Source organism: Theobroma cacao, chromosome 3, assembly GCF_053813885.1.
Source record: "Theobroma cacao isolate CCN51 chromosome 3, ASM5381388v1, whole genome shotgun sequence".
Taxonomy (NCBI): domain Eukaryota; kingdom Viridiplantae; phylum Streptophyta; class Magnoliopsida; order Malvales; family Malvaceae; genus Theobroma; species Theobroma cacao.
The window spans coordinates 34,716,409-34,738,945 of record NC_142641.1 but is presented as its reverse complement, the minus strand read 5'-3'; the positions used below and the strand labels follow the sequence as shown (position 1 = coordinate 34,738,945).

Here is a 22,537-nt window from a genome sequence, read left to right as displayed (position 1 = left end):
GATAATCTTCCTCAAGCTTAGTCCTTGCTTTCTTTGCTGTTTTACAACTCATGATCCTGGTAAAGATCTTTTCAGACACAGCAACTTGAATGAAGGACAAAGCTCTGTATCGCTTTGCTATTTCTTCATAATATTGCTTAATCTGATTTATGGTTGCATTGTCTCTCAAAGCAGTAGGTTCTTCTTCAGTTTCAATGGCTGTCCAGATGTCATAACCTCTGAGAAAAACCTCCATCTTGACAGCCCAAACTTGATAATTTTTGCCATCAAATATAGATGGAGATATATGTGAAGCTGAAGGTGAAGACATGCTGGAAATGTCAAGAGATGAATTAACAAAGAAGAAAGAAGGATTCTTTATATTCTCAGGTCCAACAAGATCTTAGGAATACTCTGATACTACATTAATGTAAATAACAGAGGAAAAGAAGCACTAAGTCTAAAAGGGAGATTGAATTTAGAGTCATATATTGCTTCATTAAGATAACACAGAGGTTATATACCCTGTTGTACATGAAGAACACTTGTAACCATGCCTAACAAGTGTAAAACAAGTTTACATACAACCTTACACGTAATGGGACAGCACAGCCATGGTATTAACTCTAAAAACCAATACAACGAAGCAAACTGATAAAATGAAGAAAACTAAGTTAATTTGAAAGCATCCACGTGCTGCAGCAACCATGCAAGTATTACAACTTAACAAAGTAATCAACTTGAGTAGGGATATCCCTTTAACTTCGTTCTATGGTTCCTCCATTTATAACCATCATCAAGTATATCAACGTTGCTTTTTACTTGAAATTCAGTTCTATCCCCTGTCGCAATTTTGCTTGCAAAACGTATGACACCCTTGTTTTCATTCTCAGTACAGTTCCTGTAAAAGAAAAAACCACTCCATTAAAACACACACTTTCATAGAACATTTATTTTTGCAACCCATAAGCCTAATCATACTTGACCAAACCACTTGCATAATTGACTTCCATAAGTTTACTTTCATCCTTGGTATAAAGATTGAAAGACATCTAAAAGTGTTTTACATTGGCGGAATGGGGTCCTCAAACACAACAAAGCAGCCCTTCTGGTTTAAGGGAGTGAGGAGCACTACTGTCAAGTAAAAATGCTTATATAGTACCAAGTATCAAGAAAGAACAACAATGTCTACTTCATGGTGTACATCCAAAAGAAAGCTTAACTGACCATCTTTTGGCCTTAGGTTCATCTACAATATCGTCTGCTTCACTGGTTTCTGAAGCCAGATCAAAATAATCATCTTCTAGCCTCTTGTTCTCATCTGGTGAAAAGCTCCATGCTTGTTTTGGTGCCTGAAATTTGAATAAATCCAGCGAAATGTTAATGGCAATCAAGGCTGATCACAATAAGTTCTGCCTTATGTCGGCTAGATTGGCCTCAATATGAGGGATCAACTCGGGACTTGGACCAAAATATCACAAAATTCTTGCCGCTTGGCTGTATTGCATAGTTATCTACTTGTGTTATTAGCAGGTAACTCTCTTCATATGTTCTTTAGCCTTGTCCCCAATAGGCTGAAGGCTCAAGCATATATATATTTGCATGGGGAAGGTTCATATGTATATTTGAGATTTATACAGTTTCTTTTTTAAAAGAAAAAAGAGTAATCTAGATAACAACAAATTCATTAAAATATACGTATTCAAAAATATATTTTGAATTGAGACAAATAAAACCGAAATAGTTCAGTTGCTGAAGTTGAATATATTGAATAAGATTTATAGAAACAAAACAAGGGAGTTTAAGATAAAGCTATGCTCTGTTTGGTTGCTCTGCATATTGATATATAGTACTTACCTCGGTCCATGGAGTGGATGGAAGTATGCATACCGAAGAAATTGACTTTGTCACATCTGCTCCAGTTGTTCTCTCCTCCGTGTAATCTGACAGTAATGAACGGCAATTGCCTAAAAGAGTTAAAGACAATAAAAATAAGAAAAAATTGTCTTACAAGAGTCGCAAAGAAAAATCACCTGACCAACGGCCTCCATGATCTTGTGTTGAAACTTCAATCAACTTTTCATCATCTACCAATTTTCAAATATGCAACGTTAAAATCTTCACTTCTCACTAGTCGTTAGTAAACTTTCTTTTTCTTTTAGTTGGGGCTATGTATAACATGTAGAATATTTGCTAATGAGATGAGTGAGTGAAGATGCACTTTTTTCGTATAGTGATCCTGATTCAACCTTTTTTATCTTTTTATCGTAAGAGCATGACTTTAAAGAGAACGAAATTGAAAAAGGAGTGAAGTATATACATGTAGATATCATAGAGCATTTGCAATGGAACCTAGGTAGCTATTTGACACAAGCACGAGAAAAGTTATTGGCATAGATAATGGTTCAAAAACCATATTCCCAGGCATGCAATCATTATCTGGATGGATATTCTAGATAGGCTGCCAAATAAAAAGAGGATTAGTTCTTGGGACCAGGTCCTTCTCACATGAATTCTTGTACATTTTTTTCAATCATGTTGAGGAGTCCAGGGATCATCAGTTTTTTGCTTGTGATTTGTTAAAGCAAGTTTTGACTCAAGTTCTTCACTTAAGTTGTTTTCAAATACTATAAAGTGGCTGGATCACTGAATTTCATTGGGCGAAGCAAAGACTGAAAGGGAAGGCTTTCATCTTGGTTGTTATGCAACTTTCTTGGAGTGCATACATTTATACTATTTGGTCAGACACAAATTGCAGGATATTTGGCAGCACGCAAAAGACTTGAGCTGAACTTCTTCGCAGTATCATTGAAGTTGTTAGCTCAGACTTTGTGGACTTCAAAATATTTCTAGAGGTCCTATTAATAGTGAACTTTGGATGAATTGAGGACTACATGAAAGGATGTTTAATGGGCTAAATCGTCTCTGGGGGCTTCTTTGTTTCCTACTTTTGCAGTTTGTACTATTTGTAGCAGGGCTTGCCTGCTTTTCTTTGGATAGTATACTCAATTATCCAAAAAAAAAAAAAGAAGTTCAAGTACTCAGTAAATTTATCTCACTCAACTGATATCAAACAAAACATATATTACCTAGTTGTTGGCCTTCATTTTGCATTGTGACTTCAAATAGATCTCTATCTTCTGCCAATTGGTTCATCACATCTTTCTCTTTGTCGATAGGGGAAAAGATACGCATTAGATAATCTGGCCGGTTTCCCCACTCTGCTTCATTCCACTTCATATCTTCCCACCACTGAAGTTCTCCTTTGATTATCTTCAAAGTTTTGCTTGACAATTCCATTTTTGATATGCTTTTAAGCTTTGGGCAATTATAAAAGCCTATGGTTTCTAATTTTGGTGCAATTAGTAGTCCATTAGAAATGCTGACCAGTTCAGGAAGGTAAAGAAGCAGCAATCTTTTCAAACTAGGGAGAAAGTTATCTGACACCATTGGCTTGACAGATGCATGGCTTACCAGGCTGGTGACTAGAGGGCAGTCCTCAAGAATAAACTCTTCCAAGTTGACAAAATTTCCAAGCAAAGTATGAGAGAAAATATTAATCAGCTGGGGGCATGTATGCAGTGCTAGGAATTTTAGCCTAGACATACATCCATAGCGATTTGGTCCTCTCCAAATACTCTCTAAATTCTCCATGTAATAAATGATCAAATATTCCAGGGACTCAAGAACATTTTCCACAGGACTTGGGTCAGATTCCGATAGATCATCTTCATTTCCTTCATAACGCCTCTCGCCATCAATAATGGTTTCCATCTTATTACAGTCTACCAACAAGCAAAATTTTAGCCTCTTCATATTCTCAATCCCAAATTCAGATAGATTCATAGCGGTTGCATGGTGGTCCAAGAAAAATGAAGTAGAATATTTTAGTACATCTTTTATTTCAATTGGGATGTTTTCACCATTCACAAACTTCAAGCATTTGTCCCAATTTCTGAATTCTGCTTCAACTTCATGAGGTACACGAGATATGATTCTCCTTTTATGATGGCCAACAGTAAATCTAAAGCCTGACAATGAAGGATATAACGATGATATATTATCTAAAAGTTGGAATTTCGGCAGGTACAAGCTAAGAGTCGTCAATGTTTCTGAGTTGCATACTTCCTTCACAACTGCTTCCACAGAATCATCCCACCTCTTGTCCGTCGGATTTACATCAATGCTTAATTCAGTAAGTAGGGAGAGATCTGATATTGTCTCAGGGTGAATCAGAATGTTTGATTTCGACTTCTTTTTGCCACAGATCAGATAAAATGATACTCTCAAATGTCTTAAATTCAGTAGCTTTCCAATCTCCCTAGGCAAATCCATGATCTGAGTTTCATCAAGATCAAGCTCCTGCAGATTACTGAGTTTCGCAACCTGCGGTGATAGCTCCATGAAGAGTTGACAACGCCGTAACAAGAGTTTCTTTAGTGCAACCAACCTGGGAAGAGACTTTGGCAAGCATTTGATGCTAGTGTGGGACAAATCTAACACTTGGAGAAGGGCCATGCGCCGGAAGAAGAAGGGAGGAATAGCTGTCAGCTCATAATTCCCTTGCAAATACAACGCAATCAGTGAAGGGCAATTTGGAGATGGATGTAGCTCAGACGCTTTATTATCATTCATGAAAAGCACCCCTTTGCCTGCCCATTCTTCTTCCTCGCGTAGCTGGGTCAATCCTGAGCCATTTGCCTTGAGAACAGATTGCTGCATTTTGTTTCGGCTGAAGTATGTGTCTACTACGTAAATTTTTCTGGCCTAGAGGATCTTCCCTCACAAAATACCCTGTTCGTAAAGCATCAATTACACTTTGAAGAATATGATATAATCTCTTTCATTATGTACGTTAACCAGACAATCATCAGAGCAATTGAGAAATTAAAGATATATGTTAATTACTAAGAGATAATCTCCTTCATTCTATATTCTATTTTAATTTGGTGCAGTGATTTTCGTAGAATTTAATGATTTTAATCATCACATTTCCTAATGTTCTTTCCTTTTTATCTCTTCTTTTTTTTGCAAAAATTAACTTTTACTTTTTGCTTCTATGTTAGCATCGAGAAGGGAAAAAATGCTAACGTGACAGTTTAATGGAGAGCGTCTACAATATATTGTCTAAATTAAAAATTTAGGAACTCTGTGACAAAAGTAAAAATAATTTTAATGAATTTAAGTATTTATTTGTATAATTTTACCCTACAAAATATATGCCTGTTGCAAAAAAAGAAAAAGAAAAAATATATGCATACATCATGCATCTATTTTTCTCCTTTTCTTTATTTTTCATTTCAATAAATGCATAGTATATTATTTTTGAGAATGAAGAAAAGAAAAAAAAGTATATATATATATATGAAAAAATCAAGTTATCATATAACTGACAATGCATATACAATACCTTTGAACATGAATTGGTTTATTGATGATTTAAATTTTAATACATACATGGGGAGGAACTCAAATTCAACGCTAATTTTTTTTTCTTTTCAATTGGATTGTCTTATCTTTTACAACGACAAAGATTAATGGATTAAGCCTAACACAAATCGGAAACAAGAGCTTATCACACATGTAAATGCTGGCTACATTAATTGATGAGAAAGAGATGAAGAAATTAAAGAGAAGTAGTAAACTGACCTGCAAGTTCGTTTGACTAGAATGTACAGTAGCCCTGGTTAGAGATGAGGTTTAGGTCATTGTTAACGAGAAAATAAAGCTAAAAGTCGAGATAGATAGATGAATGTCTTTGCATGGTAGTTGCAAGGTAGTTCGATTCCTATCCTCAAACTCAAAGCATTTACCAACCAAAGCATTTCCTAAGAGAGGACCGAATGCAAATCTTCTGCCCCGAGCTGGTGTCCCGTTCCCTGCCCCTCTTATAAAATTATGCCATCTGTCCAACAAATAGAAGTTTATTAACGGCAAGTTAACTCCTTTTGGTTTTTTCTTTCCCTGATATTTTCAATCATTACTCTCCAATCTTGGAAGCGTCAGTCATCTTTGGGATTTTTGAATTGTTCTTAGCTTTACTCTTCTTCATGAACAAGCCGTCATTAGTTAAAAAACTTAAGTGGTATTTATCTTCTTTGTCATTCTCTGTTTTAGCAAAACCCAAAATAGACTCCATCGGGGACTTAGATCCAAAAAGAACACAAAAGCCATCTTTAAATTCTTTGCTAAAGAAGGGATCCAGTGGATAACTAACTTACTAATGGCCTTTGCTTAGCGTGGTTTGTGATATGTTGGCTGTATTGATGGCATGATATTATATTTTGGGTGCTGTGTTGTGACCCGATTTGCATTCGCTAGGGAACTAACTTTACCGCCACTGAGAGGGGACCAACGCGGAGAAGACAACTAGAAACTTTACCGGTCATTGTTTGAAAAAATAAAATACCCCTGTAGGAAACTACCCCAACAGTCCATGCCAACCTCAAGTCAACTCTCTTGATACCCTTAGCTCGTTCTAATCTCTCACAACACTTCGCTAACCACAACTTACTAGTATTCCGACAAGTTTCAGGTGACTTTACTGCACTCCTCTCTTTCTCTATGCATCTTCGGTTCTCCTCTGTTTAGCTTTATTCTTTGGATTCAATTAGTTACTAGTATAACATATGATCTACCGCAATATCTAAACTCAGTTCTTAACAAAAAGAGGGAAACGAGAATGGTACTTCAACAAGAAGTTAATATCATCTTGGCTGTCTACCCTTCTTTAACGGAACATATTTAGAAAAGGAAATTAAATGAGTTCTTTTTCCAGAAAAGAATTTAAGGAACTGCTTTAAATATTTCTTTTGGACTAATGCTAACGTATGGAGGCTAGCGAGGCTTCCATTCTGTAACCCTTGTGGACTTTATATTTTGCAGTGTGTCAAGGTAAAAGGAGAAATAGAGCCCGCCACGCAAGTACGGTTTCCAATAGTTGAGTCCTTCCCACCCCAGGTAGATAGCTGCATCCTTATCTCAACTCTGCTCTAACTTGCCTCTGTTTTCTCTGGATCTGCTGCTTACAATTAATCGTTACTTTAATAGTTAAGTCATGAGGCGAACTTTTTTCCTTTTTGTTTGTTCCAATTGGTGAATCTGATTAAATTACTAGCAAATTTTGCATCAATATTTTGTATCTTTTTAAGTCCAAATTTAGTAGATGTACATAAACAATTAAGAGGAGCTTAAATTAACTGCAAAACTACAAGAGGGAAGCAAAAAGTATACAAATCAGATTCCATCCATGAATTATATGTGAAAGAACTGCAGACATAGATTGAGAGTGTGGTTGGGGATAGGGAATTAAAATGAATAGCATATATCAACCTAAGTGAGCAGATCATAAATAAAACATCTTTATCCAAGTAACACTTGTCCACTTTGCATTAACTTTATAACCATGCGAACTCCTTGCTGCTGCTGCAGGATCAAGTTAGTTTCCTCATGGCTGACAACATATTAGCTTCTTGTCTCGCGGGAGCTGTGAGCCAAGCTGGGGCAGATTTAACTAATTATGCTAAAAGCAAAGTCAGTTTATCACAGAGTATGGAGAAAAACTATGAAATGTTGAGAAATGAAGTAGCAAGACTCCAGGCTTTGAGGGATGATTATGAAAGGGAAGTCAAGAAACATAAAATGAAGACAACTACTAGCAGCTATGATGTATGGCGACGCTGTGTTAACAAGACGCTTGAAAATACAAAAGAATTAGAAGATCGATTTGAAGAAGATAGAAGGCCTTCATCTAGATACATTCATGTGAAGCGAAGATCAAATTATAGTGGAAAATTGGTAAAAATGTATGAAGAAATTCAAAAGCTTGTGGAAGAGGGGAAATTTCTGGGAGGTATTTTGGTTGATAAACCTGTAGATCCTGTCTTAAAGGTGCATGCACCTGAGATCAAAGGATTTCCTAGCCTTCAGAGGCCGCTAGAACAGGTATTGGAGCTGTTAAGAAATGACAAATTGAAAGGTTTTGCGGCACGTTAGGGGTTGGGAAAACAACAATAATGCAAAACTTGAATAACCATGATGAAGTATCTAAAATGTTTGATATTGTCATTTGGGAAAATGTCTCTAGTGAGAGGACCGAGGAAAAATTGCAAGAGGATATCGCACGGCGACTTAAACTAAAAATGGAAGGCGTTGTCCATCCTGAGGACGTTGCCAGAACAATATCAGAAGAGTTTAATAACAAGAAGTATTTGCTGCTTTTGGATGACGTCATGGACTCAGTTGATTTGGAAGATATTGGAATCCCTGACAACAAAAATGGCAGCAAAGTGGTATTGACAACTGAATTCCGTCATGTTTGTTCGTCAATGGCAGACAGATTGATTGAGGTGCACCCATTATCATCAAATGAGGCTTGGAAGATGTTTCAGCAGATGGTCAGTGATGTCGTAGATCTGCCTGATATTGAACCAGTTGCTCAGCTGGTAGCTAAGGAGTGTGCTCGACTCCCACTTCTGATCAAGACAGTGGCAGGTGCTTTCAAGTTGAAAGATAGTGTGCCAGAATGGAGGAAAGGGCTCAAAGACTTACGGAAATGGCCAGAAATTGAGATTCCAGGCTTAACTGAATTGCATTCATTCTTGAAGTTCTGTTATGATCAACTAAAGGATGATCAGAAAAGGAAATGCTTCTTGTATGGTGCATTGTATCCAGCAGAGAGTAAGATTTATACAGATTATTTACTGGAGTGTTGGACTGCTGAAGGACTCGTTGGCAATACTAATGAGAAGAGGAGATTTCAAGATGCACGTGATGAGGGTTTTGACACATTGAAGTATCTAACTAATGTGTCATTACTAGAGAAAGGGGAAAGGATGATTTATGTTCAAATGAACAATAGTATCCGACAGGTTGCTTTGTATATTTCTTCACAAGATCCTGATTGTAAATTTTTGACTGGAATGACTGAAAATTCACCTGATTGCTTGGAAGAAAATGATTGGCAACAAGCAAAGAGGATCTCCATGATTGACAAAAAGTTGAGAGACTTGCCAGAAAGCCCCAACTGTAACATGCTTTTGTCACTATTACTACAGAGGAATTCGAATTTGACAGGAATACCCCAATCTTTTTTTGAAAATATGAAGAAACTTTTGGTTTTGGACCTATATGGAACTGGGATTGAATCACTGCCATCATCTTTAGCAAAGTTGACAGGTCTTAAGGGGCTTTACTTAAATAATTGCATCAATGTAACAGAGTTGCCTCCCGAAATTGGAGAACTTAATTGTCTCGAGGTGCTTGACATTCGAGGCTGCAGGATAAGCTTCATTCCATTTCATATTCAAAAACTGATTAACTTAAGGTGCTTGCGAATCTCATACTACAGATCTAGCAACTTAAATCACTGCCAAGATATGGACATTGACTGTAATGTGATTCCATTGCTGGCCAGACTGGAAGAATTAATGATTGATGTGGGTTCTTATGATCATTGGTGCAATGAGGTCGTAGAAGTAATGAGGCAGGTGGCTACCTTGGAGAATTTAACTACTCTGAGAATCTGCTTTCCTAGATCAGAGGTCCTCAAGACTTTTATGCAGCACAGTCCATCTTGGAAAGATCGCCAACAACTGACTTCTTTTCGATTCTTTGTTGGTTGCCAAAACAGGAAACGTCCTCAGATTCTTGAGTGTTTTAAGTACAAAATCAATCGGTATTTGGGATATTGCCATGGTAATTACAGTGATGACTCAACAATTTGTGATCTGCTTGCTGAAACTGATGCATTGGAGTTGGTTGAACACAAAGATATAAAGAGTCTGACAGATTTTGGGAATGTTGCTAGCTTTAACAGGATTCGTGGTTGTCTAATTGAAAGGTGCAACAAAATGACAACTATTACAGATAACAACAGGACAGAAGGTAGAGACATCCTACAAAATTTAGAGCAATTGCATTTGGTAAATTTGCGGAGTCTGCAAACCATTTTTGAGGGCTCCTTGTCAATTAAAAGTCTTTCCAAATTACACACGGTGGTGGTGACGAGTTGCCCAATGTTGACAAAAGTTTTCTCTCTCAGGGTGATTCAACAACTCTCTGTACTCCGCAAACTAGCAATTCAAAAGTGCGCCAAGCTGGAAGTGCTAATTGAGAAGCCTGACAGTGCTGGACAAGTTTCACCTGCTTTTCCAAATCTAGAGACATTGATATTGATTGAGATGCCAAAACTAAGGACTATATGTGTAGATAAGTCATTGGCATGGCCCTCCTTAAAAGAGCTTCAGGTCTACATGTGCCCTGAATTGAAATCACTACCATTTGACAAAGGCAATGCAGCATATCTGAAATCCATTGAAGCAGAACAAGTATGGTGGGAGGCACTGCATTGGCCACAGAATGAGGTCAAAGAACAGCTTCAATCAATGTGCAATCTGAGGTAAGTGCTATTTTATTATTTTTGTTTTTATCTTTTTTCTGCTGTTATGAATTAGAGTGATGTATAATGTGTATGTATTGTACCAAATAAAAATAATGTGTATGTAGCATGTACTACACGATGTTCTGTTATTTTTATCTGTTTAAAATTGTTCCGGACAGACAACTTATATATCTTTGTGCAAGCAGCTCTGCCTCTTATCCAAAGTTGATTTGAAGTATGAATGTAGTCAAAAACATGGTCTAACTAGCTTTATTTTTAAGTTCAAGTAAGAATATTTTATCCGAACATTTGATTTAGTGGTAGATGCATGAATATAGTTAAAGAGTTGAATTCTAATATCTTTTTCTCTTAAATTAAAAAAGAAAATTCAAGTGAAAAGATATTTTAACCTTCTAAAGGAAATATTGCAGTTTAGCTTCATATGTAGTCCTGGGATAATAGGGTTTTCCAGGATGGAATCACCTCACTTATTATCACATTGGTGACCTTGGTCATTTATCAATGTATAGGATCATCTTTCAGCGATAATAGAATTTTAATATTATTCTCGGGATGCAAATTATTGGGCAAATTTACTCCTTGCATGTCAATTTAAATACACTCATATTCATGTATACAATATACATCTATATAAATTCAAATAAGAATAAAAGAGATGTATGGATATATTAAACTATATCTAGTATTTGAAGTCCTACATATATTATATGTGGAGACTTGAACTTGAGGCCATGAGCCATGAGGGCATTGGTTTTTAATATATTCAAATAATTATACGTATGCAATTAATGGTTAAAATTAAATGGGAGAAATTTTTTGTTTAAAAAGGAGATGGACGACTTCTTTCAAGGGAATTCTCTAATTCTAACCCTTCATACCAAATAACAATTTGGAGTCATCCATTACAAATTATGCTAGTCAAAACACAAGAAGTTTTACTATAAAGCACACAAGTTTATTGATTCTATATTCACTTAATTATATCCTGAAAGAATGTAATACCCCTCACAAAGTATTTATTATAAAAAAAAATTAAATTAAAATTATTAAGCTATAGTTTTATAAAGATAATAAGTAGATATTATTTTAGTATTTTATTTATTTACAATTATGACCTTGGGTGTCTTAATAATTAAAAAAATAGAAGAATGAGTCTTTAAGTAAAAGAAGAAGTTTAATTAAGTCAGTTTTATTATCACGTTTAAGTTAGTGGGATTAAGGGTCAGTTTATTTATCCCATTTAAGTTAGTGGGGTTAGGTAGTTTATAAGTTTTAAAAGAACAGACAACAACTTACGTTAGTTCATTCATCAGATTCAATCAACAGACAGTCAGGCTTAATATCAGGGAAGAAGAAAGACAGAGGAGAGGGAAAGAGATTGCTGGTTAAGGTATGTTTGGGAATTATATTTTCATAATTTGGGTACAAAAACCCTAAATTAGATATATTTTCTTATTTTTTTTATTTAAATCCGGCACTTTTCTGATGACTTTCCGGTAGCATGATGGGTACCAATGGAAAGGTCTTGAAAAGATCTTTCCAATGGTTTTTGTAGCATCTTGTTTGGCCTTATGGTTAGGAATATATGAATTTTTGAAGTTAATTAGAAATCTGGTTTTCAACAGTTTTGACAGCCCGACTTTGGGTCACCGGAACTCCATATTCCGGTGACGTTTTTGGTCGTTTCTTTGAGGGCTTTTGAAGTATGAAATTAGATGTTTAATTTGGCATCAATGTCTTGGTTAGAGGCTTCTTGTGTTAAGAGAATTAAAGCCTCAAAATAGGCTCATTGATACTGGAAACCCAGAAATCTGGGTATTTCTGTGATGATTTCTTGAATTTTGGCTTTCGAAACTTAGGAATCTTGTGGTCTTTTTAATCGAAACAAATTTTGGTCTTGTGGTATGATATGCATACTTTAAATTGGTGTTGATTTCATCACTGGAAATAATTCGGGTTAAAAGATATGAGAGCTTGAAGTAAGCCAAATGGTCATCCAGATTCTGAAAATTCCAGAAAACAGAAAATCTTTTTTTAAATTTGTTTTAAAATTTGATTTTAATTATTATGTGATAAATTCTATTGTAAATTTCATAAATATTGGATATGTGATTTCTACTGTATTTTTATGCTAAGAAGTATGTATCTTTATATTTTATAAATTTATTTCTTAAATTAGTAGATTTTATTAAAATATCAAAATTTATGAAATTAATTACAAATATGATTTTTACAAGTGAAATTAGTATTATTTCTCTATCTGAAATTTAAAGTCCTTACTGATTTTATGATTTAAGTTTAATTCTCAACCTTATTGGAAATTTTGTTTAATTCAAAAATATAAATAATAATAATATATTACCTTATTAACAAAAAAAAAAAAGTTCATAAATTGTAATAGGAGTCGCTACACACCCTAAGTGCTTAGGATGGTCAACGAAAAGTCACCTTGTAGGATCTGTTTGCAAATTTAGTTCTGATTTTTGTGATTCTCGAAATACTAGGCTACTAAGAGGATTTTCGGATTTGCTACTTGAAAGTAAAATTTACGAGATCAAGTAAGTGACTGATATCCCGTCGGTGTTTTCACACCTTAAAAATTAGCTTCAATCTGAATTTGTACATGAGATATAATATTTTGTCCTATGATTTATTAAAATCGGATTAAGCATGCAAAATGTATATGTATATGAGTTTATATGTTGGATTTAGAATGTTGCTTATGCAAAGCCTGATATCTGATTTCGAAATATATATGACTTTGTATAATGTATGCATATATGATTTCGCAAATATAAATACAAATATTTAGTCTGAAACAAATATGCTTTTGTGGTGTATGAGATACGCTTGAGAAATTTGATATACTGTTTTATAAATTTTGGGTAATCTAAAAATATATATTTCTGTTTTGTCTCTTAGTATGGCTATGCTCTGACCCTGTCAATGGGGGTTAAATGTTGGCCATGTCGACATGTATTCTGTGATTAGAGATCGATCTCCCAACCGCACTACCGGTTACAGAATAGTAGTATTTGTGATATCTGTTCAGTGCAGCCAATGGTTGCTTCTTCTGACCCATGCCACTGGGGTTAATTGTGGTTCTATTTCTGACCTATGCCACAGGGGTTAAGTGTGGTCGTAGCATGTTACAGGAGACCATTAAAAGTTAAATATTGTGAATATATTTGTTCTGTTATTTGAATGCGCAAATTTTGAAGTATGTGATTCCAAATAAGATTACCCAATATTTTGTCTTGGCATTTGTCAATGATATTTTGCCCTAAATGTTTTAAGCATGCTTAATCCGGCTGAAGGGATGTTAGTTACTTGCTGAGTAGTTGGACTCACCCCTTCCTTCAAATTTTTTTCAGGTTGTGATTTGGTCAACCACGCGGGAATTTTGGGGAGTGATGTTTAATTTAGTAGCACTTAAATTATCTAGGATTTATTTAAATATTATGAACATCGAACTTTCTTAATTAGTATTCAGACTTTTATCTTGACTTAGTAGCTTTATGGTTTTGGAGATTTAATTTTGAATATTGTCGAATTATGATATTTGGAAATTCTGTCAATAGATATAGTTTATAAATCACTAAATTCTTCAGGTATATTAGTCTCTTTTAGTAATGATTTAAGATATATATTTTAGAGCCTTGCATGTCTGTAGGATTATACCTTACAGGTATGCGACGTCTGTCATGTCTCGGGTCTGGGGCGTGACAGATTTAGTGGTATTAGAGCCAGGTTAAGCATAATTACGTAGTTACATAACACTTGTGCGAGATTCGAGAGATGGGTAGAAAAAAAAAATAGGATTGGGACGTTTTCCCTCCATTCATGTTTGTTATACTTTTATGGTTGCTTTGTGGTAGTGTAAAAAAAAAAAATGCTAATGTTAATTTTTCTTATTATGAGAAATCAGTATGCCTCCTCGTCGAGACCGCGAACCTAATCTCGCTGAACTTGTGGCTAGTGCTAGAGTAGTTGGTGCTAGGAGGTCTCGTTCTGAGAGAATTCAAAATCCTCTAAGCCAAAATCATGATGATGTTGAAACATCATATGCTCAGATGGCTGTTGAAATTGACCAACCTCCTGCAAACCCAATCGAGGGGACACAAGGTGTTGTGGCTGGACATGATGATAGAGTGTTGAACTTGATACAGGAGGTGACTGGTTTGGTTAGGGAGCAACGACAACGCCTACAACCGGTCCAACAGGTTGACAATTCTTTTGACTGGAAAGCTTTGGGTGAGTTTAAGAAGATAGCCCCTCTTCCTTTCAAGGGTTCCACAAACCCGGATGATGCAGAATTATGGATTGAGGAGATGGAGAAAGCTTTTGATGCCATGCGTTCCAGTGATCAAGATAAGGTTAGATTTGCAGTCTATCTATTGCAAGGTAGTGCACATAATTGGTGGAAAGGAGTAGCGCGCACTCATGACAATAACCCTGAGTTCTTCAATTGGGAGAATTTTCGCACTGCCTTTTATGCTAAGTATTTCCCTCGAAGCAAGTTGTTACAGTTGGAGAGGGAGTTCCTTAATTTGGTTCAGGGCAGTATGACAGTGGATGACTATGAGGCTGAGTTTGATCGGTTGTCCAAGTTTGCCATTGCTCTGGTTTCTGACGATGAGAGTAGGGCCATGAGGTTTGGAAATGGTTTGAATGCTCACATCCGTCGAGGCTTAGCTCCATTGCACTTGATCAGCTACAATGAAGTGGTTGGTAGGGCAAAATCCTTAGATGCTGTATGGAGAGAGACTCAGGAGGCAAGGAAAGATTTTCAGAAAAAGAGGGGTAGAGATTCAGACTTTCGAGGTAAAAGAGCTTTTAGTAGTCCTTCTAAATTTCAAACTACTGAAAAGTCTCGAGCTTCTGCTACTTTTAAGGATAGACTTCCTCCTCGGGGAACTCAATCGTACCATGGCAAGACATCCCAACAAGGGCTTAGGTGTTCAGTGTGTGGTGGAGGACATCGAGCTGCTGAATGTAGGCGTGTTACGGGTGCTTGTTTTAGATGTGGCCAATTGGGCCATCGTATTGCTGATTGTGCCTTAATCCTTCAAGAATCTCAATCTGTGCAGAGGCCACAAAACTCTCGAACCTTTGAAACTACAGCGCAAAGGACTCAACCCACTCATGTTGTTCAGACTACTCAAGCACCTTCTTCTGGACATCAAAAAGTGGGGAGACCTCGCACCCAGGGGCGTGCTTATGTTATCACTCAGTCAGATGTAGAGGCATCCAACACTGTTGTCTCAGGTACACTGTTAGTTGCCTCAGCTTTTGCTCATGTGTTGTTTGATACTGGTGCATCTCATTCTTTTGTATCTGCTGCATTTGTTCGAAAGTTTGCTTTGCCTTGTATGCTTCTGGATTATGAATTATGTGTAGACACTCCAGTTAGAGGTGAAATTATCTCAGATCAGATTTGTAAGATGTGTGTGGTAAGTATTGATGATAGAGAATTACTTGCGGATCTTCATGTTTTAGATATGCAAGATTTTGATGTAATTCTGGGGATGGATTGGTTAGCTGCAAACTTGGCTAAAGTTGATTGTCGAGGGAAAAGGGTGGACTTTGAGATCCTTGGGGAAACACCTGTTTGTTTTTATGGTAGTGGTACTTACACTCATTTGCGAGTCATCTCTGCTTTGAAAGCTAGGCGATTGCTTACTAGTGGTTGCAAAGGATTTTTGGCAGCTGTTACAGACACTAGAATGAAGGAGTTGAGGATTGAAGAGATTCCTATTGTGAGGGAATTTCATGATGTTTTTCCTAAAGATCTACCTGGTTTACCTCTTGATAGGGAGATTGATTTCTCTATTGATTTGGTTCCAGGAACTGGTCCTATTTCTAAAGCTCCTTATAGAATGGCTCCTGCAGAATTGAAGGAGTTGAAAGAGCAGTTGCAAGAACTCCTTGATAAGGGCTTTATTAGACCTAGTGTATCTCCTTGGGGAGCGCCCGTGTTATTTGTGAAGAAAAAGGATGGGAGCATGAGGTTGTGCATTGATTATCGAGAGTTAAATAAGGCAACCGTGAAGAATAGGTATCCTTTACCTCGAATAGATGATTTGTTTGATCAATTAAAAGGCGCTCAGGTGTTCTCCAAAATTGATCTTCGGTCTGGTTACCATCAGTTAAAGGTGAGAATTGAAGATGTCCCTAAAACTGCTTTTCGTACCCGATATGGGCATTATGAGTTCCTTGTTATGCCTTTTGGGTTGACAAATGCTCCAGCTGCTTTTATGGACTTGATAAATAGGGTTTTCAAACCTTATTTGGATAAGTTTGTGGTTGTTTTTATTGATGATATTCTAGTGTATTCCCCTAGCTCAGCAGATCATGAAAAGCATTTAAGGGTTGTTTTGGAGACTTTGAGGCAGAAGCAGTTGTTTGCTAAATTAAAGAAATGTGATTTCTGGCTTCCTAGTGTTGTTTTCCTTGGGCATGTGGTGTCGAAGGATGGGATTTCGGTGGATTCAAAGAAAGTTGAAGCAGTGGTGACTTGGAAGCGACCAAATAATGTTTCAGAGATTCGCAGTTCTCTGGGCTTAGCAGGATATTATAGGCGATTTGTAGAGGATTTTTCTCGTATTGCCTTGCCTTTGACTAGATTGGTACGAAAAGGGGCTCGCTTCGAGTGGACAAATGACTGTGAAAGGAGCTTTGAGGAGTTAAAGAAAAGATTAGTATCCGCTCCTATACTTACCATACCTACTAATAGTAAGGGATTTGTTGTTTACAGTGACGCTTCTAAAAAGGGACTTGGGTGTGTTCTTATGCAGGATGATAAGGTGATTGCTTATGCTTTTAGGCAGTTGAAAGCTTACGAGGAGAATTATCCTACTCATGATTTGGAGTTGGCAGCAGTGGTTTTCGCCTTAAAGATTTGGCGACATTATTTGTATGGTGAGTCTTGTGAGGTCTTTACTGATCATAAAAGTTTGAAGTATCTTTTCACGCAGAAGGAGCTGAATATGCGACAGAGAAGATGGTTAGAATTGTTGAAGGATTATGACTTGACCATCAGTTACCACCCAGGTAAGGCGAATAGAGTTGCTGATGCTTTAAGTAGGAAGACTTTTGGGAATATGGCTGCAATGATTACTTCCCAAAAACAGATTTTAGAGGACTTGCGGAGGATGGATATTGGTGTACGTGTGCATGGTTTTGGAGCATTACTGGCTAACCTACAAGTACAGCCAACTTTAATTCACCGAATTAAGACAGTCCAAGCAGATGATCCTCGACTTCAACACATTAAACTTGGGGTTGAATCTGGTTTGAAACCAGACTTTAGGATTCATGATGATGGCTCTTTGAGGTTTGGTGATAGGATTTGTGTCCCCGATGATGCAGAATTGAAGAGAGAAATTTTGGAGGAAACTCATTATAGTAATTATACAATCCATCCTGGAGGTACCAAGATGTATAAAGATTTGAAGAACACTTTTTGGTGGAGCAATATGAAGAGGGAGATTGCACAGTTTGTAGCCAAATGTTTGACATGTCAGCAAGTCAAGGCTGAACATCAGAGGCCGGCAGGATTGTTGCAACCCCTCCCTATTCTAGAATGGAAATGGGAACGAATTACTATGGACTTTATATCTGGTTTACCAAGAACCCCAAAAGGTAATGATGGCATCTGGGTGATTGTGGATAGATTAACAAAGTCTGCTCACTTCTTGGCTATCCGTACGGGAATGTCGTTGGAAAAGTTGGCAGAGTTGTATGTGGAGCAGATTGTGAGACTGCATGGGGTGCTAGTGTCCATTGTATCTGATCGAGATTCTCGATTTGTGGTGAAATTTTGGGAGAGTCTGCATAAAGCCTTGGGTACCAGACTAAATTTTAGCACTGCTTTTCATCCCCAAACAGATGGTCAGTCCGAAAGAGTTAATCAAATTCTTGAGGACATGTTGAGAGCTTGTGTCATGGATTTTGGGGGTTCTTGGGATCGACACTTGTCATGGGCGGAATTTGCTTACAATAATAGCTATCAGTCTAGTATCCAAATGGCTCCATTTGAAGCTTTGTATGGTAGGAAGTGTAGATCACCTCTTTGTTGGGATGATGTGGGTGAAAGACAGTTATTGGGTCCAGATCTTATTCAGCAAGCAGTTGAGAAGGTTCAATTGATCAGAGAACATCTTCGTACGGCTCAAAGTAGACAGAAAAGTTATGCAGACAATAGAAGAAGGAAGTTAGAATTTGAGGTTGGAGATCATGTGTTTCTTCGAGTTTCCCCTACTAGAGGAGTAATGCGATTTGGGATTCGAGGAAAACTTAGTCCTCGTTATGTGGGTCCGTTTGAGATTTTGGATAGGGTTGGTGAGGTGGCTTATAGGTTGGCACTTCCACCTGCTCTATCGGGAGTGCATAATGTGTTTCATGTTTCTTTGTTGAGAAAGTATGTTCCGGATCTTAGTCATGTGGTAGAGCTAACTCCTTTGAGACTTAGAGAAGATTTGTCCTATGATGAGCGTGCTATACGTATTGTGGATAGAAAGGAGCAAGTTCTAAGCAGGCGGACTATTCCTTATGTTAAGGTCTAATGGAGTAATCATACAGAACGAGAAGCGACTTGGGAGTTGGAAGAAAATATCAAAGAGAAGTATCCCCACCTTTTTGAGGACCGAGGTAAGAGTTTAAGAGACTAAACTCCTTTTAAGGAGGGGAGGATGTAATACCCCTCACAAAGTATTTATTATAAAAAAAAAATTAAATTAAAATTATTAAGCTATAGTTTTATAAAGATAATAAGTAGATATTATTTTAGTATTTTATTTATTTACAATTATGACCTTGGGTGTCTTAATAATTAAAAAAATAGAAGAATGGGTCTTTAAGTAAAAGAAGAAGTTTAATTAAGTCAGTTTTATTATCACGTTTAAGTTAGTGGGATTAAGGGTCAGTTTATTTATCCCATTTAAGTTAGTGGGGTTAGGTAGTTTATAAGTTTTAAAAGAACAGACAACAACTTACGTTAGTTCATTCATCAGATTCAATCAACAGACAGTCAGAAAGGCTTAATATCAGGGAAGAAGAAAGACAGAGGAGAGGGAAAGAGATTGCTGGTTAAGGTATGTTTGGGAATTATATTTTCATAATTTGGGTACAAAAACCCTAAATTAGATATATTTTCTTATTTTTTTTATTTAAATCCGGTACTTTTCTGATGACTTTCCGGTAGCATGATGGGTACCAATGGAAAGGTCTTGAAAAGATCTTTCCAATGGTTTTTGTAGCATCTTGTTTGGCCTTATGGTTAGGAATATATGAATTTTTGAAGTTAATTAGAAATCTGGTTTTCAACAGTTTTGACAGCCCGACTTTGGGTCACCGGAACTCCATATTCCGGTGACGTTTTTGGTAGTTTCTTTGAGGGCTTTTGAAGTATGAAATTAGATGTTTAATTTGGCATCAATGTCTTGGTTAGAGGCTTCTTGTGTTAAGAGAATTAAAGCCTCAAAGTAGGCTCATTGATACTGGAAACCCAGAAATCTAGGTATTTCTGTGATGATTTCTTGAATTTTGGCTTTCGAAACTTAGGAATCTTGTGGTCTTTTTAATCGAAACAAATTTTGGTCTTGTAGTATGATATGCATACTTTAAATTAGTGTTGATTTCATCACTGGAAATAATTCGGGTTAAAAGATATGAGAGCTTGAAGTAAGCCAAATGGTCATCCAGATTCTGAAAATTTCAGAAAACAGAAAATCTTTTTTTAAATTTGTTTTAAAATTTGATTTTAATTATTATGTGATAAATTCTATTGTAAATTTCATAAATATTGGATATGTGATTTCTACTGTATTTTTATGTTAAGAAGTATGTATCTTTATATTTTATAAATTTATTTCTTAAATTAGTAGATTTTATTAAAATATCAAAATTTATGAAATTAATTACAAATATGATTTTTACAAGTGAAATTAGTATTATTTCTCTATCTGAAATTTAAAGTCCTTACTGATTTTATGATTTAAGTTTAATTCTCAACCTTATTGGAAATTTTGTTTAATTCAAAAATATAAATAATAATAATATATTACCTAATTAACCCAAAAAAAAAGTTTATAAATTGTAATAGGAGTCGCTACACACCCTAAGTGCTTAGGATGGTCAACGAAAAGTCGCCTTGTAGGATCTGCTTGCAAATTTAGTTCTGATTTTTTGTGATTCTCGAAATACTAGGCTACTAAGAGGATTTTCGGATTTGCTACTTGAAAGTAAAATTTACGAGATCAAGTAAGTGACTGATATCCCGTCGGTGTTTTCACACCTTAAAAATTAGCTTCAATCTGAATTTGTACATGAGATATAATATTTTGTCCTATGATTTATTAAAATCGGATTAAGCATGCAAAATGTATATGTATATGAGTTTATATGTTGGATTTAGAATGTTGCTTATGCAAAGCCTGATATCTGATTTCGAAATATATATGACTTTGTATAATGTATGCATATATGATTTCGCAAATATAAATACAAATATTTAGTCTGAAACAAATATGCTTTTGTGGTGTATGAGATACGCTTGAGAAATTTGATATACTGTTTTATAAATTTTGGGTAATCTAAAAATATATATTTCTGTTTTGTCTCTTAGTATGGCTATGCTCTGACCCTGTCAATGGGGGTTAAATGTTGGCCATGTCGACATGTATTCTGTGATTAGAGATCGATCTCCCAACCGCACTACCGGTTACAGAATAGTAGTATTTGTGATATCTGTTCAGTGCAGCCAATGGTTGCTTCTTCTGACCCATGCCACTGGGGTTAATTGTGGTTCTATTTCTGACCTATGCCACAGGGGTTAAGTGTGGTCGTAGCATGTTACAGGAGACCATTAAAAGTTAAATATTGTGAATATATTTGTTCTGTTATTTGAATGCGCAAATTTTGAAGTATGTGATTCCAAATAAGATTACCCAATATTTTGTCTTGGCATTTGTAAATGATATTTTGCCCTAAATGTTTTAAGCATGCTTAATCTGGCTGAAGGGATGTTAGTTACTTGCTGAGTAGTTGGACTCACCCCTTCCTTCAAATTTTTTTCAGGTTGTGATTTGGTCAACCACGCGGGAATTTTGGGGAGTGATGTTTAATTTAGTAGCACTTAAATTATCTAAGATTTATTTAAATATTATGAACATCGAACTTTTTTAATTAGTATTCAGACTTTTATCTTGACTTAGTAGCTTTATGGTTTTGGAGATTTAATTTTGAATATTGTCGAATTATGGTATTTGGAAATTCTGTCAATAGATATAGTTTATAAATCACTAAATTCTTTAGGTATATTAGTCTCTTTTAGTAATGATTTAAGATATATATTTTAGAGCCTTGCATGTCTGTAGGATTATACCTTACAGGTATGCAGCGTCTGTCATGTCTCGGGTCTGGGGCGTGACAAAGAACATACAACTCTTCATCTATTACGCCTAAATATGAATGATCATAACGAGAGAGAGTAAAAAATGTTTCTAATTACAATTTCATTCTAATTATATCTTTTCAAACCTACCATTGATTACTTCCTCAGTTATTGTCCTCTTCTCTTATTTTTCTTCGAGACGAAAATGTCAATATTTTCTTTTACTCACTCTTGATTTGGCACATGACAAACCAATTTGAAGTTGCCAACTTTAAACAAGGATCACATGCTGGTCTTAATTTGTGGGAAGTCCAAAATTAAAAGAAAATTGCTGTGGAAAACTACTTGTTCTGACTGTAATATGATGGAGTAGGCATTGAATCTTTTAGAAGCAATATCTTCTTTTATTGTATACTAGAAAGATAACCCGCGCGATGCTGCGGGTTGTTAATTAAATGAAAATTTTTTCAATAATAGAAAAATATTTATGGAGTAAATTGATATAAATTATTTAGTTTGGTTAAACATAAAATTATAGTGGTTGTGAAATTGTTATTTTCTTACATAATAGTTTATTTGATATAGAAGAGAAAACAAATTTGTACATTTGTGGACAATTAGAGTGTTGGAAAAACAAAAATAATAGAAATTGTATATTACATATTTGTAGAGTAAGAGGTGTTTATGTAGTTCTTAAAATATGCATACAAAAATGTTGTAGATATATTGACAGTAGTGGCAAAATAGTGGCATACAAAATT

At 35.9% G+C, this 22,537-nt stretch overlaps 3 protein-coding genes across 3 annotated transcripts; 2 read left to right on the top strand and 1 right to left on the bottom strand.

Moving 5' to 3' along the window:
- Positions 1–447: 447 nt before the first annotated feature.
- LOC18604925 (disease resistance protein At4g27190-like) lies at positions 448–5,828 on the bottom strand. Its single transcript, XM_007037633.3, has 6 exons — positions 5,629–5,828; positions 3,069–4,773; positions 2,013–2,066; positions 1,837–1,922; positions 1,207–1,331; positions 448–880 (listed from the first exon to the last, which is right to left on the bottom strand). The coding sequence occupies exons 2-6, from the start codon at positions 4,699–4,701 to the stop codon at positions 715–717; spliced, it is 2,064 nt and encodes a 687-aa protein (XP_007037695.3). The 5' UTR covers positions 4,702–4,773; positions 5,629–5,828; the 3' UTR covers positions 448–714.
- A 273-nt stretch (positions 5,829–6,101) lies between these two features.
- On the top strand, positions 6,102–10,585 carry LOC108661079 (disease resistance protein At4g27190-like). The gene is given in 4 exon segments (XM_088804146.1): positions 6,102–6,514; positions 6,865–6,939; positions 7,411–7,960; positions 7,963–10,585. Coding segments are annotated over 2 exon segments (2,952 nt in total). The 5' UTR covers positions 6,102–6,514; positions 6,865–6,939; positions 7,411–7,428; the 3' UTR covers positions 10,383–10,585.
- Positions 10,586–14,917: 4,332 nt separating this feature from the next.
- LOC148763758 (uncharacterized) lies at positions 14,918–21,594 on the top strand. Its single transcript, XM_088804277.1, has 2 exons — positions 14,918–15,649; positions 21,461–21,594. Exons 1-2 carry the CDS (start codon positions 14,947–14,949, stop codon positions 21,505–21,507), a joined length of 750 nt encoding a protein of 249 aa, XP_088660403.1. The 5' UTR covers positions 14,918–14,946; the 3' UTR covers positions 21,508–21,594.
- The last annotated feature ends 943 nt before the right edge of the window (positions 21,595–22,537 follow it).